Source organism: Trachurus trachurus (assembly GCF_905171665.1).
Source record: "Trachurus trachurus genome assembly, chromosome: 21".
Taxonomy (NCBI): Eukaryota; Metazoa; Chordata; class Actinopteri; order Carangiformes; family Carangidae; genus Trachurus; species Trachurus trachurus.
This window is the reverse complement of record NC_139899.1, coordinates 33,446,463-33,464,691: the sequence shown is the minus strand read 5'-3', so window position 1 is coordinate 33,464,691 and position 18,229 is coordinate 33,446,463. Positions and strand designations below refer to the sequence as shown.

Below are 18,229 nucleotides of genomic sequence, written 5' to 3'. Positions count from 1 at the left end.
CTTTCAAATATCATTTATTGGTTTGCCCTGTAAACATTTACCAAATATAGGCTACATCCCTCAAATTGATACAGAGAGTAAAGCAGAATAGTGGTATTGAGGTAATAAACCTGATGTGGAAAGAAACTCTCGTATCACAACTGTATCAAACTAGCCTAGAAATCTATCTGCACCCTAGCAGCAGCAACTATATTTGCTCCGTAGGTGGGTCTAGAAACGAGCCATAGGAACTTTTTGAGTCTCGAACACCGTTTGTGTTCACCAATCACAGCGCTCTATCTGTTTAGAGAGTCGTTGGGCGGGCTTAACGCCATGACGACATACATTTTAATTGGCTTGTCAGGCTAACGTCATCCTGCTCTTTGCTCTGATTGGTCGTAGCGCTACCCTATTGGTGCAGAGGCAGTTTGAAAGACAGCCTTCATCCCGCCCCCTGGACTGAGCCGAGGTCTACCGGTCGTTGCCAGACTAGACATGTTAATGATATAGTCTGGCTTGTCAGGCTAGTATCAAACATCATATCAAACCAAATCTCTTTGTATATAAGTCATATCATTATCAAATCATTTTTGAATCGCATCGCATCGTGAACAGGAGTGAATCGTATCGCATCGTATCGCCGGGAGCTTCAGTGTATCGTTAATGTATCGTATCGGTGGCAGCGTATCGAATCGGCCTCAGTGGTGAAGATATACATCCCTACTTCAGATGGTTCCTCTGGTGGTTCCTCAGATGGTTCCTCTGGTGTTTCCTTCGGAGGTCCTTCAAGAGGTTCCTCTGATGAATCAGGTGGTTCCTCTGGTGGTTCCTTGGGCTTCTTTCTCATAAGAACCTCACTGTCCTCTGAGGAGACGTGTTCTGGTTACACAGGAAAACAAACAATAAGATCAAATCAGTTTGCTTGTCCCAGAACAGCTGTATGTAAAGCTAAGTACCTTCAGATACCTTCAGTAACTCAATGCCCCCCCTCTACTCCCCCCCCACCCCCCACCAGGAGGAGGACTTTGTGGAGCTGGAGGAAGTCTCTCGTCTGATGGAGGGAAAGTACCGGCAGCTGTTTGACTGCGTGTTGGTGAACGACGACCTGCAGGACGCCGTCATCCAGCTGTGCTCCGTCATCCAGCAGGCGCAGGAGGAGCCGCAGTGGATCCCCGAGAGCTGGACCCGGGAGGACCAGTAGATCAATAATCGATCAGTGATCAGTCAGACTGGAGCAACCGATTGAGACCAAACACGTGGTTCTAAACCTGATCAGCTGTGTCTGATTGATTATTAAATGGATAGTTCAACATTTTGTCAAATTGGCCCATTGCCATAATCCCTATAGTCATAGCAGTAGGTTTGTTACCTTTAATTGTCGGTGCAAGCTATTTTTAGAACGGCGGAGCAGAGCCGTGAGCTGCTCAGAGCTACGCTACGGAGGCTCATTATGGGATTTCTTGGTTTCCCTCATCAAACTCATCAAACACATCCAAAGAACTCCACAACGCTCTGGTGGACAAGTTGTGACCTGCACATTCACCACGCTATGAGATAATAACACAACGTTACCACACAGAGTTGTTTTAGAGGGAAATACAGAGACTGATGATGAAAAACTGTCCCTGAAGGCAACGTGCATCAGTGGTTTTGCATGAATTTCCCTCTAAAACAACTCTGTGTGGTAACGTTGTGTTATTATCTCATAGCGTGGTGAATGTGCAGGTCACAACTTGTCCACCAGAGCGTTGTGGAGTTGTTGGATTGTGTATTTGATGAGTTTGATGAGGGAAACCAAGAAATCCCATAATGAGCCTCCGTAGCGTAGCTCTGAGCAGCTCACGGCTCTGCTCCGCCGTTCTAAAGAAAGATTGCACCGACAATTAAAGGTAACGAACCTACTGCTATGACTATAGGGATTATGGCAATGGGCCAATTTGACAAAATGTTGAACTATCCCTTTAAACTCTGACCTGGTTTCACTGAATCTGGAGTCTCTGTGCTAATTACAGATCAAGATGAAGTCATGTGACTAACCCCCCCCCCCCACACACACACACACACACTCGTCTGTGTGTCTCAGGTTAATCCAGTTCAGACAGACGCAGCTCAGGAGCTTTAACAGGAGGATTAATGTCATTCAGCCTCAGTCTACACAAACACAATCTGAACTGTTGTTTACATGTTTGTTTGTTCTTCATGGGGTCAAAGTATTAAACAAACATTGTTTAAATAAATCCAGTGACTCACTAAACTTGATTTTACTGTTTTTTATTTTAGAACACTGCAAAAACTCAAAATCTTTCCAAGAGTATTTGTCTTATTTCTTGTCAAAATGTCTCATTTCTAGTCAAAACTAATCTCTTTCCACTTAAAATAAGACTCATCACCTAAAAATTAACTTGTTTTTAGATCATTTTCACTTGTTTCAAACTGATTTTCATCAAATAAGTAGAAAAATCTGCCAGTGAAAGCAAGTTTTTTTGTGCTTGTAATAAGAAAGAAAAACTTGCTCCAATGTCAGATTTTTCTACTTATTTCAAATGAAAATAGACTTGAAAGAAGTCAAAAGTGTCTAAAAACAAGCTACTTTTTATGTATAACTATGTATGTATGTATATGTATAAATATACATATTTTAGGTATAATGAGATTTGTTTTGACTAGAAATAAGACAAAAATTCTTGGTAAGATTTAGAGTTTTTGCGGTGAATAAACGTGTGTGTGTGTGTGTGTGTGTGTGTGTGTGTGTGTGTCTGATAGGATTCATTGTGTTGACCTGGTTTCTATGGTGACGGTCTTCACCTCTGACCTCTTAACCTGCTCAACACCGTGTTTGTTGCACCAGAGGCTCATGGGAGATGTAGTTCAACGACAAACCCACTGGACTCATCATGTTCTCCTCCTCCTGCTGTCAATCACTCACTCATCAATAATCAATAATCACTCATCAATACGACCTGTGATCAGTTCAGTTCGTCTCTGAGTGTGAACATGAATCTGGGTCGTGTTTGTGTTTGTGTTCAGACGGTCACGCTGACGGATTATTAGCATGGTGGCTAACACGTAGCGCTGCCAGCTGGTGACACGGCAGCAGCTCATCGACCAATCACAGAGCTCCCTCTGTCAGGGCTCAGCTGCTGCTCATCCACCTGCTGCTGCTCTATAAACCCCACCGGCCGGACGGGTCTCAAACCTGCGATCGAGCCTCCTCTGCCCGTCAGTGTCTCCTCCTCCTCCTCCTCCTGACCAGAGGAAGAGGAGAGAGAGGATGAGTTCCTTTTCTATTGAGACAGATTTTTCCCTTTGTTTTGAAAATGTACCGTTTGGCTTCACTGTATTTGAATGAATTAATTAATTAATTAATTTTATTTTCGAACATGTATAAAAAGAAAATAAATGTATGTAACTATTATACATACAAAAGAAAGAAAACAGAAATTTAAAAAAAATACAATAAAATAAAGAGCTAATACATAACAAAACACCGCACATTGTTCGAAAAAGGAGTGGGAAGAAGTACAATACTTTTTTAATTTTCCACCCCTTTTTAACTACTCTTCAGTTTATAACTACACAGATATCATAACTACATAATACACCTATATAAATATATACCATATACACTTCATAAATATCTATATAATGTATAATTACAAAAATAAATATATACTACATACATATCTTCATAAATATAAATATAAATATATATATATATAAAAACTATCCCCATAAATAAATATATACCCTATATTCCATATACTAAGTTAGTTACAGTATTTCCATTCACCAAAGTTAGACAATACTACATCATTAATCTCATTATCCTTTTATCCAAATGGCTCATTCATAAATGTAGATACACAAATCAACAACAATGTCTTTTATAATGCAATCTGTAAAAAATGCCTTTATGTATGTAACGCCGGGGCGGTAATCTTTGTAAAAGAGGAGGGAGGAGGAGGAGAGGAGGAGAGGAGGAGAGGAGGAAAGGAAGGAGAAGAGGAGGGAGGAGGAGAGGAGGAGAGGAGGAGGGGTGAGGGAGGAGGGGTGAGTGTTGGACAGAGACTGGGCCTAAGACACTGAGCCTGATGGGATCAGAGTCACAGTGTTTCCTCCTCTCAGGTGAGAGACACCGACTGATTCACCTGCAGGACGTGCGTTACTAAGCAGCATGTGTCTGGTCGTCACGGCAACTACAACCAGGATTTAACCAGGTAACCAAGTTTCCTTCAGATCGAACATCTGATAGCTATTGATTATTTTGATTCATCAGTCGTGTTTTTGTTTTTTTATCTTGTTAAACTCTGAGAATCTGAACCAGAACCAGAAACAACATGTTGTTATTGATCAGGTTTATTGACATGAGACCAGTGAAGTGACGGTGATGAGGAAGTTAAGATAAAGTTGAAACAAGATTAATTGATAAATAATATTGAAAATCTATATAAAATGAACTGATGTTTAATGCTGTACATGAATATATTGCTGATTTCAACTCTGGGAAACCCTTTAATTTACAGGCCGTTATTTAGGCCTATGTGATTATGACAAGAAATAACGATTGATTGTGTAGAAATAGCCCAGAAATAATTGATTGTAATTGACAATATCAAGAACTTGGTGGAGGAAAATTCTGGCCTTTCCCAAATAATTCAAAGCATGAAAACCATGTGTAATCTTTGTATCAATGTAATCATTTTGTACATTTAAGACATTTAATGTGAAGTCCCTTTGTAAGAGAAACCTGCAATCAACTGCCTGCAAGTTGGGTCCATTATTTGACCAAACAGCTGACAACATAACTGTCAACATGACCCTTTGATTTGATTTGATTTGATTTGATTTGATTTGATTTGATTTGATTTGATTTGATTTGATTTGATTTTGATTTTGATTTAGTTCTTGCAAACAGTGGACCAGAAGGATCCCTGAAAAAGTGCAGGGGAAAAAAAGAAAACTTGACAAAAAATATTTAAAATGTGAAAACAGTAGTTTAAAAACTTAACAGCAACCCGACCTTTGTCCTGAAGCTGTTGAAAACAGGAAGTAATTTATGTTGCTATACACTACTCTACCTACCCTACTCTACTCTACCCTACCCTACCCTACTCTGCTCTACCCTGCCCTACCCTACCCTACCCTACTCTACTCTACTCTACCCTACTCTACTCTACTCTACTCTACTCTACCTACCCTACTCTACCCTACCCTACCCTACTCTACCCTACTCTACCCTACCCTACCCTACCCTACTCTACTCTACCCTACCCTACTCTACTCTACCCTACCCTACCCTACTCTACCCTACTCTACTCTACCCTACCCTACTCTACCCTACCCTACCCTACCCTACCCTACCCTACCCTACTCTACCCTACACTACCCTACCCTACCCTACTCTACCCTACTCTACTCTACCCTACCCTACCCTACTCTACCCTACTCTACTCTACCCTACCCTACTCTACCCTACCCTACCCTACCCTACTCTACCCTACCCTACTCTACCCTACTCTACTCTACTCTACTCTACCCTACCCTACCCTACCCTACCCTACTCTACCCTACCCTACCCTACCCTACCCTACCCTACTCTACCCTACCCTACCCTACCCTACCCTACTCTATTCTACCCTACCCTACCCTACTCTACTCTACCCTACTCTACTCTACCCTACCCTACCCTACCCTACCCTACTCTACTCTACCCTACCCTACCCTACTCTACCCTACTCTACTCTACCCTACCCTACCCTACTCTACCCTACTCTACTCTACCCTACCCTACTCTACCCTACCCTACCCTACCCTACTCTACCCTACCCTACTCTACCCTACTCTACTCTACTCTACTCTACCCTACCCTACCCTACCCTACCCTACTCTACCCTACCCTACCCTACTCTACTCTACCCTACCCTACCCTACCCTACCCTACTCTACCCTACCCTACCCTACCCTACCCTACTCTATTCTACCCTACCCTACCCTACTCTACTCTACCCTACTCTACTCTACCCTACCCTACCCTACCCTACCCTACTCTACTCTACCCTACCCTACCCTACTCTACCCTACACTACCCTACCCTACCCTACTCTACCCTACACTACCCTACTCTACCCTACCCTACCCTACCCTACTCTACCCTACCCTACTCTACTCTACCCTACCCTACCCTACTCTACTCTACCCTACCCTACCCTACCCTACCCTACCCTACTCTACTCTACCCTACCCTACCCTACCCTACTCTACCCTACTCTACTCTACCCTACCCTACCCTACTCTACCCTACCCTACTCTACTCTACTCTACCCTACTCTACTCTACCCTACCCTACCCTACCCTACCCTACTCTATTCTACCCTACCCTACCCTACTCTACTCTACCCTACTCTACTCTACCCTACCCTACCCTACCCTACCCTACTCTACTCTACCCTACCCTACCCTACTCTACCCTACACTACCCTACCCTACCCTACTCTACCCTACTCTACTCTACCCTACCCTACCCTACTCTACCCTACTCTACTCTACCCTACCCTACTCTACCCTACCCTACCCTACCCTACCCTACTCTACTCTACCCTACCCTACCCTACTCTACTCCACGTCCACGCATCCTCAGAGCTCAGGTCACTCACTGTGTCGGCCATGTTGTTCTTTGCTCCTCCCACAGAGAGCCGTCACCATGCCGACCGTCAAGAGCAAAAAGAAGAAGCTGAAGAAGGAGGTGGTGACTGATGGAGAGGAGCAGGGAGAAGGTGGGAGGAGTCACACAGACAGCAGACGTCTACTCTACTCTACTGTCACTCTGCTGTGTGTCATAGTGAACTCTATACTGTGTGTCTGTCTGCAGCAGGGCTGGAGCTGGAGGGGGAGGGGGGGCCCAACAGGACCCACTCTGACAGCAGAGACCATCTGACCCCGGAGCCGCAAGATCCAGCACCACAGAAGAAGAAGAAGAGGAAGAAGGCGGCGACCATAGGTATGAGAACCACAGATATATAGCCTACTGTATAGAGAGCCGAAGCAGAAAGTAACCTTGCCATGGGACCGCGACTCGGAAAAAGTCTCCATGTGAGTGAACGGGAGTCAAAGTTTTATTTCTAATGTGATTGAATAGTGTGATGATAAAACTTTCTGACCTTTGACCTCTACCTGTTTAAAACATCACATTTCATGAAGAGAAACCAGCAGTTTGTTGTAAAACTATTGTAAAATAAAACTCCTTAGAATCCGTAACCATAGAGACTCCAGGTGGCGTAGTGACGTCACCATGGCGACCACATGGCGTCCTTCCTTTCCCGTGTCAGTTGGTGACACCAGATCTGTAGTCCGTAGAGCGTCTTCACACTAAATACATTCTTCTGTTGCCGTGACAACAAACTGCTGGTTTCTCTTCATGAACCGTGGTGTTTTAAACAGGTAGAGGTCAGAGAGTTTTATCATCACACTATTCAATCACATTAGAAATAAAACTTTGACTCCCGTTCACTTACATGGAGACTTTTTCTGAGTTGAGTTCCCATGGCGACGTTACTTCCTGCTTAGGCTCTCTATATATGACACGGGGGTGCCATCTTGGCTCAGCCCGCTCGCTCCCTCAGAGCATTAGGCCTCTGGTTCATGTTCTACTAAAACAACCAGAACTTGATCAGTTTTTGACCAATTTTCAAACAGTTTGGTTTGTTATGAATGCCAGAAATGCAGTTATGATACTGATACACACTTAGAATCTCGAATAATCTTAATAATGTACTTTTCTATAAAAATAACACTGTAGGAAAATTTTGCTAATACTTATAGAGGATCTATTCTGCTCATTTCAGGGGCTTTTGATGTGATATTGGACCCCAGTGGAGCGCTATCGAAAGTTTAGATCAATAAACATAACTCAAAAAAAACATTTTAAACACACACAAGCTTAATATGGTGTTACGGCCAGAAGGGGTTCGGCCTTGTGTGTGTGTCTCTCTCTCCCTTTCCCTCACAGCTCCACCCAGTTCCCCAATCAGGACAACAAGGTTCACCTGGGCTGCTGATCTTAAATACCCTGCAGCTGACACCAGAGAGCGGGGGTGGGGGCAGTGCGTGGGGACTGCTGGGCTTGCCTGCCTCCCATCTTGGCTTTTGTTTGTTTAGTTTATGTCTACTTGTTTGTATCACTCTTATGTTTTGTATTAAATCTCCTTTTAGTTAATTTAGTGTCTTTGTGTTTGGGGTCATTGTTGGGTCCATTGTTATGCCCCTCTGGGCCAACGAAGTTCTGGGGCGTAACAATTGGGGGCTCGTCCGGGATCTGAACAACCATGAGGTGAAGTAAAGGTTTGTAGCTGTAGTAGTCTTCTTTTCAAGATGGTTTGTGATTTAACTGCCTGTCTGTGTTTACTTGAGAGCTCCCTGTAAGGTAGTCATCGGGCAGAGAGAGACTCTTGCCACTTTGTTATTTTGCCTTTCTTATTTTTGGCGGTGAAACCTGGGTGTGGGTACGTTTTCTGTGTGGCCGTGGACCTTGCCATGGTCCATTGTTCACTCGCAGAGTTCAACGTTTAAAGAAGCCTCCCGGGAAGCCACTGAAGACTAGATAGTTAACCAATATCACAGGGTTCCTCTCCACAACGTCACTAGCAGAGTTGGTCCTGGGTTCATATCCCGGACGAGCCCCCAATTGTTACGCCCCAGAACTTCGTTGGCCCAGAGGGGCATAACAATAGACCCAACAATGACCCCAAACACAAAGACACTAAATTAACTAAAAGGAGATTTAATACAAAACATAAGAGTGATACAAACAAGTATACATAAACTAAACAAACAAAAGCCAAGATGGGAGGCAGGCAAGCCCAGCAGTCCCCACGCACTGCTCTCCCGCTCTCTGGTGTCAGCTGCAGGGTATTTAAGATCAGCAGCCCAGGTGAACCTTGTTATCCTGATTGGGGAACTGGGTGGAGCTGTGAGGGAAAGGGAGAGAGAGACACAGACACAAGGCCGAACCCCTTCCGGCCGTAACATATGGTTAAAACTGTACGGAGTTATGAGTAGTTTTTTAGTGCAGTTGACTGGCTCACCATCTACTGCAGCCAGAGTCAGAGTGAGTGGACTGACACAATATGGCCGCCTCTAGTAGTTCGATCCACCTCATTGGGTCAGTGATCAGCTGTTAACCCTTCGCTCACCGTGTGCTGTCTTTGTCTTCTGTCAGACCAGGAAGCAGAACACACTGAAGTGCCAAACGGAGACATGGCCGAGCCGACCACGGACGGAGAGGAGGCGACCGTGGTCGTGAAGAAGACGAAGAGGAAGAGGTGACGGCCGTTAGACTAATGATGTCATTAACCGCAGGTGTCAGGGGTCGTCGTCAGGGCAACAAGAGTCTGACTCCTCCTCCTCTGCTGTCCCCCGACAGGAAGACCAAGGCCCTGGAGCACTACAGCAACGACCTGGGAGCCGAGGACGACGACATCATCACGGATGCTCAGTCGCCCATCCCCCAGCATTCCCTGTTCTCCGCCCCCCACGGACACAGCCAGCCGGTCGGAAAAGTCTTCGTGGAGAGGAACAGTGAGTGACGCTACGATTGATACGTTTCTATTATCAACAATACGTTTTCATTCATATTAATCAGTAATAGATTGTAGGGCTGGGACGATATGCTTTTCTCCCGATTCGATTCTTCTACGATTATTTGGATGGCGATTCGATTTAAATTGTGATTCTACGATATTGCCGATTCTCTCGATTTTTTGTCTGCATTTTTAACATTTATCTGCACACAAATACTGTAGGAGAAAGTTATTATAAAGTGAACTTAAACTATTATCAAAACCTGTACTCTCTGTCAAAAAAGATATCGCGATATTTATGTGAATCAATTTTTTCTCCCACCCCTAATAGATTGATCTATGAAGATCTAAAAACCATCTCAGTGTAGTTTTCCATCTCCTCCAGCTTCTCTCTGGAGCTCTAGTAACAACAGCTCGGTGTCAGCCAATCAGAAGAGAGGAGGAGGCTCTGAGCCTCTCTTCTGATTGGCTGACTGTTTTCTAAAGTGATCCAATAAAAACAGAGCAGATTTCAGAATAAAACACTCAGAGAAACCAAATCCTGCAAGTTGTTGTTGGATGGTGTTGTCCAGGTGGTGGTGAGGGGGCGGGGCTTAGTTGTGACATCACAAAGTGACAGGAAGTCCTGACAGCTGGTTTTAAGGCTCAGTTTCTGAATAGAGGCTGTGTGCATTTCCCTGTACTGAGGCTTTGATACTTTCATATAGAACCTAGAGCTGCTTTATAATCACACTACACATGAACATCTACCTTTATACTGTATGGAGCTTTAATACAAACATCTACCTTTATACTGTATGGAGCTTTAACACAAACATCTACCTTTATACTGTATGGAGCTTTAATACAAACATCTACCTTTATACTGTATGGAGCTTTAATACAAACATCTACCTTTATACCGTATGGAGCTTTAACACAAACATCTACCTTTATACTGTATGGAGCTTTAATACAAACATCTACCTTTATACTGTATGGAGCTTTCACACAAACATCTACCTTTATACTGTATGGAGCTTTAATACAAACATCTACCTTTATACTGTATGGAGCTTTAACACAAACATCTACCTTTATATCGTATGGAGCTTTAACACAAACATCTACCTTTATACTGTATGGAGATTTTATGTTATGACATAAAAAGAGGGTTTGATGCTGTTGACTCATATTTTCTGTGGTATAAACTCAGTGTGACTGACTCTCTCCTCTCAGCTCTTCGTGTTAATGATCTTGTTAATCTTCTTCGTTCTGATTAAATATTTCAGAGGAGTCTGGGACAGACTGATGTCACAGCCCGTTGATGAGTTCTAATTAATTAATGTGTGGAGCTAAAGGCCGATGGGTAAATCCCTCTAAACCAATCAGGGCCTGGTTTACTCCTCACGGTGTCTTCATGTTGCTCTTTAAACCCTCACTAACCCAGAACACACCGCAGCCTGTCTAATCCACCAGGAGCAGAGCTGCTGTCTAAGTGGGTCAGTGTGGGCCGACCTCTGACCTCTGACCGATGACGGATGACCCAGCTCCTCCTTAGACTCAGTTCAGTTCAGTTCAGTTCAGTTCACGTTTATTTATATAGCACATTTAAAAACAACCATTGTTGACCAAAGTGCTGTACAAGTCATATCAGACACATTATATCAAACACATTCAGACTCAGATCCATACGCATGCACAAATAAACAGTTCCACAGTATACATAGTATGGGTGGGAGAAAAAATCGATTCACTTTCTTTTTCTTTTTTTTTGAAATATTGTGCAATGTGCATTTGCCCCGTGCAGGGCGTTTCCAGGCGGAGCGGGTGGAGCAGCTGAGACACTCGGAGCTGATGGACGACTACCTGGACCACAGACAGATGTGGACGACCAGAGACGTGGCCCTGAGGGTCCACAGCAGCTTCAGGTCTGAACACACACACAACTACGAATATTAATAAGTATAATAATAATGATTTTATTTATATAGTAGCACCTTTCATACAAAAAGTGCATCTCAAGGTGCTTTAAACTAAACAACATTAAACATTTAAAAACAATATTAATCAAAAAAGATCAAAAGATGATAAGACACAGTGATAAACAATTAAACAATAGCAATCATATAAGTAAAGTTAACCTGTGTTAAAGGGATAGTTCACCCAAAATTGAAATTTCAGGGGGTCTCGGCGTAGCAGTGCATGTCCATATAACGGTTGCAAATGGATACCAACTGTCTTCGTAACAAAAAGACACACCAAGAAACATCCAAATACCTCCATGCTGCTCGTATGTAATGTCCGTCTTGTATTGAAGCCCCGAAATGCAAAATTGTCCCGAAAAAAAATTAAATAAGTCTATATTTCAAGCTTGTTTTGTAGCGGAAGCTTCTCGAAGCTCCTCTTCCCAGTTCGGACCCTGGTTCATCCAAATTTGACGAACCGGGAAGAGGAGCTTCGAATTTCAATTTTGGGTGAACTATCCCTTTAAAAAGGAAGGTTTGAAGTTTATTGTTGAAAATAGAGAGTGAATTTGGATTGGAAGTTCCAAAGAACTGCCTCCCAGACTAAAGACTCTAGGAACGACCAGCTGGTCCTGTTTGGGTAGTAGGGAACTACAAGTTCCTCAGTATGAGGGAGCCTGGCCATGCAGGGCTTCATAGCTAAGGAGGAGGGCTTTGACATCTCTCCTAGTTCCCTGAGCCAGATGCAGCAGCAGCAGTGGGACTCGGAGCAGCAGTGTGTGATGTGTGTTGTTTCCCGGTGTGCAGGGTGCTGGGCCTGTTCTCCCACGGCTTCCTGGCCGGCTACGCCGTGTGGAACATCATCGTGGTGTACGTGTTGGCGGGGGAGCAGATGACCACGCTGCCCAACCTGCTGCAGCAGTACCACCTGCTGGCCTACCCCGCACAGTCGCTGCTCTACCTGCTGCTCGCCATCAGCACCGTGTCCGCGTTCGACAGGTCTGTGTGTGCTTCTTGTTGTTCAAAACAAGATAGCCTAAACTCTAACGCCCCATGAGCAGCAGTGTGTGGGTCGCTTGAACTGCTGCGGCTCACAAGCGTGGCAGCGTTTCTGCTGCTGCTCTACACGCCCATCAACAATACACTGTTTCATTTTGTTTCATTACAAATGTAACTTGTTTACATATAGAGGCATATACTGAAGTGGAATGAGTAATTAAACAAAAAAAATGTAAAATGTGTTAAAGGGATAGTTCAACATTTTGGCAAATTGGCCCATTGCCATAATCCCTATAGTCATAGCAGTAGGTTCGTTACCTTTTAATTGTCGGTGCAAGCTATTTTTAGAACGGCGGAGCAGAGCCGTGAGCTGCTCAGAGCTACGCTACGGAGGCTCATTATGGGATTTCTTGGTTTCCCTCATCAAACTCATCAAATACACAATCCAACAACTCCACAACGCTCTGGTGGACAAGTTGTGACCTGCACATTCACCACGCTATGAGATAATAACACAACGTTACCACACAGAGTTGCTTTAGAGGGAAATTCATGCAAAACCGCTGATGTGCGTTGCCTTCAGGGACAGTTTTTCATCAAGCAGTCTCTGTATTTGCCTCTAAAACAACAAAATAGCTTGCACCGACAATTAAAGGTAACAAACCTACTGCTATGACTATAGGGATTATGGCAATGGGCCAATTTGACAAAATGTTGAACTATCCCTTTAAAAACCCACAACAATCCCTCTTGGACTGGATCTGTAACTTCCATCTGGAGTTACATCTGTTCTGGGTTCAGTGTCGAGTTCAAAGAAATGATAAGATGACGTCAGTACCATCAACAACTGTTGCACACGGAAAAAATAAGCGCGACTGTTATTCTGTAATGTGTCACTGAGGCCCCGCCCCCTCAGTATAAAGTGTAAACAGGAAGTGATCCGTAGAGACAGAAGCTGTTCTGTAAATGTAGGGGAGGTCGTCCTGATCTAAGGCCCCTGATGGGCCCTGGGGATCATGGGAAAAAAAGACATTTGACCTTAAAATCAATCAATCGATCAATCAATCGATCAATCAATCAATCAATCAATCAATCAATCAATCAATCAATCAATCAATCAATCAATCAATCAATCAATCAATCAATCAATCAATCAATCAACATGTGTGTGTGTGTGTGTGTGTGATCTGCAGAGTGAACCTGGCTAAAGCCTCCATGGCCCTGAGAGGGTTCCTCACCCTGGACCCGACGGTGCTGGCCTCCTTCTGTAAGTGATGAAGATGGTGATGGTGATGGTGATGATGATAATGATGATGATGATGATAATGATGATGATGATGATGATGATGATGATTATGATGGTGATGATGAAGGCCTCTTTCTCTCTCTGTGATGTCAGTGTACTTCATCGCCCTGATCCTGTCCCTGAGCCAACAGATGACCAGTGACCGTATCAACCTGTATCCAACGGCCAATGAGACTCTGTGGTGAGACTCGTGTTTCTGCTGTCGTCATGACAACACACGTGTTTAATTAGGGCCACGGGGCAAAGCCTCGAGCACTATTGTTATTGTGTGGATTCTTTCCTACATAATATTATTTTTCATCTTCCGGACAAATTTCGATTCGCTACTTATATCAAAACGTGCGGTTCGATCGGGATCAGTGTGCTATTACTTTTCTCAACAGTATACGAATTATTTGCGAAAAACTGCAAAAAATTTGCATTGAAGTCAATGGAACAGGTGGGGAAAAAAGAGCGAAAAAGACCAATCATTGGAGTTTAACAAACGTCTACTGCTCAGGCATACTTTCACCTAGAGACTCCATTTGAACTTTAAACAGTAGACACAAGTCTTGTGTATTGTCGTATTACTCCACGTTTTGATAGGTCATATAGTTTTTGATCAATCCCTGATCAATGACCATGATCATTTTTGGAGAAATTATGAGATTATAATGGGTGTGTATTGCACGGAATGTTCATGTCAGAGTGCGTGACATCATCGGTTAGAGTGGGAGAGAGCCTAAAAAAATTCCAGATTTTTTCTCTTTCCACACTCCTCCCGTACACAATTTACACTCTACACACGTGTTTTTTTCCAAATTTGTAGACAAACTTGTTCTGTCTCTCACCATGTGCTCAAAATATCAGAGAGACTTACAGAATTTGAATTATCAGCCTCTGAGTGCGGCCACGTCTGTCTCTGCTTCTCATTGACTCCAATACAAAGATTTTCTGAGAGAAGCAGAACGGACCCCTGTTTTAAAATCGCACGTTTTTGCAAAATATTTACTGTAGAAACACCAAAATCACACCAAATCGTTCAGGAAGTCCTTACAGCGATGATGGTAGTGTTTCTTTCTGATAGGAGTTACCGTTTTGTCACAGTAAGCCTAAATGTGAGACCAGTGCAGAGGCAGAAAATCGCTCTTTTTCTCCACGTTTCTGTCTGTCTCAGCCTGGGGGGCCCCTGTCGTCATGGGCAACCACCTCAAGTTGCCGTGGTAACCTCTGAGTCTCAGGCCAGAGCGACAGTTCATCTACTGACAGTTTCTGTCAAACACAACCACAAACACGCACACAGGTAACCTAATGTGGTTACAGCTCCTCCATATCAGTGCTTATAGAAAGATGATCATGTGTCTGATCAGTTCTGTCTTGACCTTAAGATCGTGGGTTTGATTCCCATGTTGACAGAGATGGCACAACCCGCAGTAGCCCCGTGGGCCTTTCAAAATTTCCCAGAGGTTTAACAACTGTAGGTTTTACAGTTTAATGAAACTGTGAACACTAAGATCACTGTGGAAGAGACACTAACTAAAACTAAAACTACTCCTCCTCCTCCTCCTCCTCCTCCTCCTCCTCCTCCTCAGGCCTCCTGGATCAGAGGAGCAGATCTTGAGGCCGTGGATCGTAGTGAACCTGGTGGTGGCTCTGCTGGTGGGTCTGGCCTGGGCCGTCGTCTCCTCGCGGCCCGACATCGACTACACTGAAGGTGAGACTCAGGTCACAGGTGACAGGGAGAGGAGACTCAGAGTGACAGATAAGATCAGATCAGATCAGATCAGAGATGGACAGAGTACTCGACCCCAGTACTTGAGTAAGAGTACAAATACTACTGGTCAGAATTTACTCCGTTACAAGTAAAAGTAGCTCAGTCGACATGTTACTCCAGTAAGAATAAAAAAGTACTTGCTTTTAAAGGTACTTAAGTATCCAAAAGCAAAAGTAAGAGTAAGAGTAGGCTACATGTCTTATTCCTCACATCAATGAATGACTCTAATTGTTTGTAAATGAATGTAAGGAGCTTTTAACTCTTGTTAGTGAGAATGAACTCTTTGAAAGCAGCTGCACTGATGTGCTGCTTTTAGGGGTTAGGGTTTCCTTCTTTGACAAACACAGCTTGTGTCCAATAGGATTTTAGAAAAAGATCTGAAAGTAACCAGTACTTTTCAGCCTTCCTAGAAATTAGTAAATTAGTAAAAGTAAAAATATTTGTCTTGGAAATGTATTCAAGTAAGAGTAATAAGTACCAAAGAAATCTAATAATCAAGTAAAGTACAAATCCTCCATCCATTACTGTCCACCACTGGATGAGATGAGATGTGATGAGATATGTATGAGATAAGAATGCACTTTATTGTCAGATCACTCTGAAATTTGTCTTGTGTCCCATGACGTCTAAAGTTTCACATAAATAATAAACAAAATAAGAGAAACGTAACATAATTTAAACAAAACACAAACTACATCCTAATTCTATTCACAACATAAATCCAACATTACAAAGTGTGTTTGGTGCAACAGCCAGAGCTCAGTCTGTAGCCTACATGAACCTGCAGCCGACTTAGAGCCCATGGAGACGCAGTGTGGATGTTGTTCTCAGTGTGACCACCAGAGGGAGGCAAACACAATGTAGAGATGGTGTGTGTGTGTGTGTGTGTGTGTGTGTGTGTGTGTGTGTGTGTGTGTGTGTGTGTGTGTGTGTGTGTGTGTGTGTGCGTGCGCTCTAACAGTGTGACGATGTGTGTGTGTGTTGCAGAGTTCCTCATGGCGATGGAGGTGGAGGGTTACCCCAGAGGAGACGAGAACCTGGACGTCCCGGCATGAACAACACAACCTCACAGCTGTTTCCTGTCTGTTTCTATGTTTTTGTACTATATGAATGTAAGTGTGTGTGTGAGTATGAGTGTGTGTGTGTGTGTGCGGCAAGCATGTGTGTGTGTGTCAGGTAGGTCTTTGTTTACCTGGGAGTGGTTTTGTAAATAAACTGAGTGTGTACAGAAGCAGCTGTTGAGTGTGTGTTGTGCAGACAGAGTTGAACCACCAGGGGGAGCTGCTGCTCTGCTGCTGCTCTGCTGCTGCTGCTCTGCTGCTGCTGCTCTGCTGCTGCTCTGCTGCTGCTGCTCTTGGTGTAGTGAAGTCTATGTGATACTCAGGTTTACTCAGTAGACCCACTGAAAATGCATAAATATTCTAGTATAGACCAGAGCGGCATCTTTATGCAAATGAGAATGACTGATGCATCCTGGGTAATTTAGGGGCAGCGCCCGGCATCCCTCCATTGAAAAGTTCAGCCTAACTGGCTTGACAAACTAACTAACAAAAAGTTGTCTATTAACAGGCTATTTGCAGACAACACTGAGCCAAAACCTCCCCGGTGATTCCACCAAATACGTGTAGATGTCTGGGTCAGACATTTCTGGACACTGTGTGGAGTCATTGATCACTGTGGGAGGCTAAAGGAGCATACCGTAGATTCATTCATTGTAATTTTTCAAGATAGCGTGAACGGTGGGTTTCAAAGAGGGTGTCAAAATGATTATGAGACATAGTGCTACAAAAGAAACAAAAAATAAAACATTCAAATTGATTGTTAGTTAGTCTACGCTCCATCAAAACACAAAAAGCCACTGAGTGCAATGTAAAAATGCCGGGTGCTGCCTCTAAATTACCCAGGATGCATCAGTCATTCTCATTTGCATAGAGATGCCGCTCTGGTCTATACCCAGTACAACAAAACTATCTAACTAAAGTAAATGTCAATGGTTCTCAATGTGAGAGGGTTGACCCTTCAAAGTGCAGGAAAAACACAGTTTTTATTTGGACCTAACCAACTGCTGATCGGCGGGCACTAACCCTGGGCGGAGGGATACGTGAGTTGGTTAGGTCCAAATAAAAACTGTGTTTTTCCTGCACTTTGAAGGGCTGGAAAAAATTATATTACAGCGAACAATGGAACTGTGTATTTTTTTTCAGGTAAAACCTCTTTTAGGCCGTGAAAATAGGCCGTTTCTTTGGGTCTGCTCACAACAATGTATGTTGTAAATCTCTGGGCAGGGCTATTATGGGCTGGCGTTGCTAACGGGAGGAGTGCAGAGAGTCTTCTACTGCAATTAAAGTACTTAAAGAGAAAAAAAGGAGAATAAAATAAATAAAAGAACAATTAAAAGAAAAAAAATATTTTAACAAGTGAGTCCATACTAAACAAATACACTGCAAAAACCCCAAATCTTTCCAAGAATATTTGTCTTATTTCTTGTCAAAGTGTCTAATTTCTACTCAATACTAATCTCTTTCCACTTAAAATAAAACTCGTTACCTAAAAACGAACTTGTTTTTATATAATTTTCACTTGTTTCAAACACATTTTCACATGAAATAAGTAGAAAAATCTGCCAGTGAAAGCAAGTTTTTTGTGCTTCTAATAAGGAAGAAAAACTTGA

General features: G+C 43.3%; 2 protein-coding genes across 2 annotated transcripts in view; both read left to right on the top strand.

Moving 5' to 3' along the window:
- LOC311004130 (MAGUK p55 subfamily member 4-like) overlaps positions 1-1,180 on the top strand; it is a gene marked incomplete at both ends in the record, with an annotated part of 15,616 nt that extends 14,436 nt beyond the window's left edge. Inside the window, one exon of the mRNA XM_083996078.1 lies at positions 995-1,180. Coding sequence (XP_083852204.1) covers positions 995-1,180 — 186 coding nt within the window. The remainder of the gene's footprint in view (positions 1-994) is intronic.
- A 5,499-nt stretch (positions 1,181-6,679) lies between these two features.
- tmem237a (transmembrane protein 237a) lies at positions 6,680-16,613 on the top strand (the record flags this gene model as incomplete). The annotated part of the gene is made up of 10 exons (XM_083996664.1): positions 6,680-6,752; positions 6,848-6,976; positions 9,194-9,296; positions 9,398-9,552; positions 11,344-11,464; positions 12,308-12,499; positions 13,693-13,766; positions 13,899-13,986; positions 15,377-15,498; positions 16,546-16,613. 10 exons carry the CDS (start codon positions 6,680-6,682, stop codon positions 16,611-16,613), a joined length of 1,125 nt encoding a protein of 374 aa, XP_083852790.1.
- Between the last annotated feature and the right edge of the window lie 1,616 nt (positions 16,614-18,229).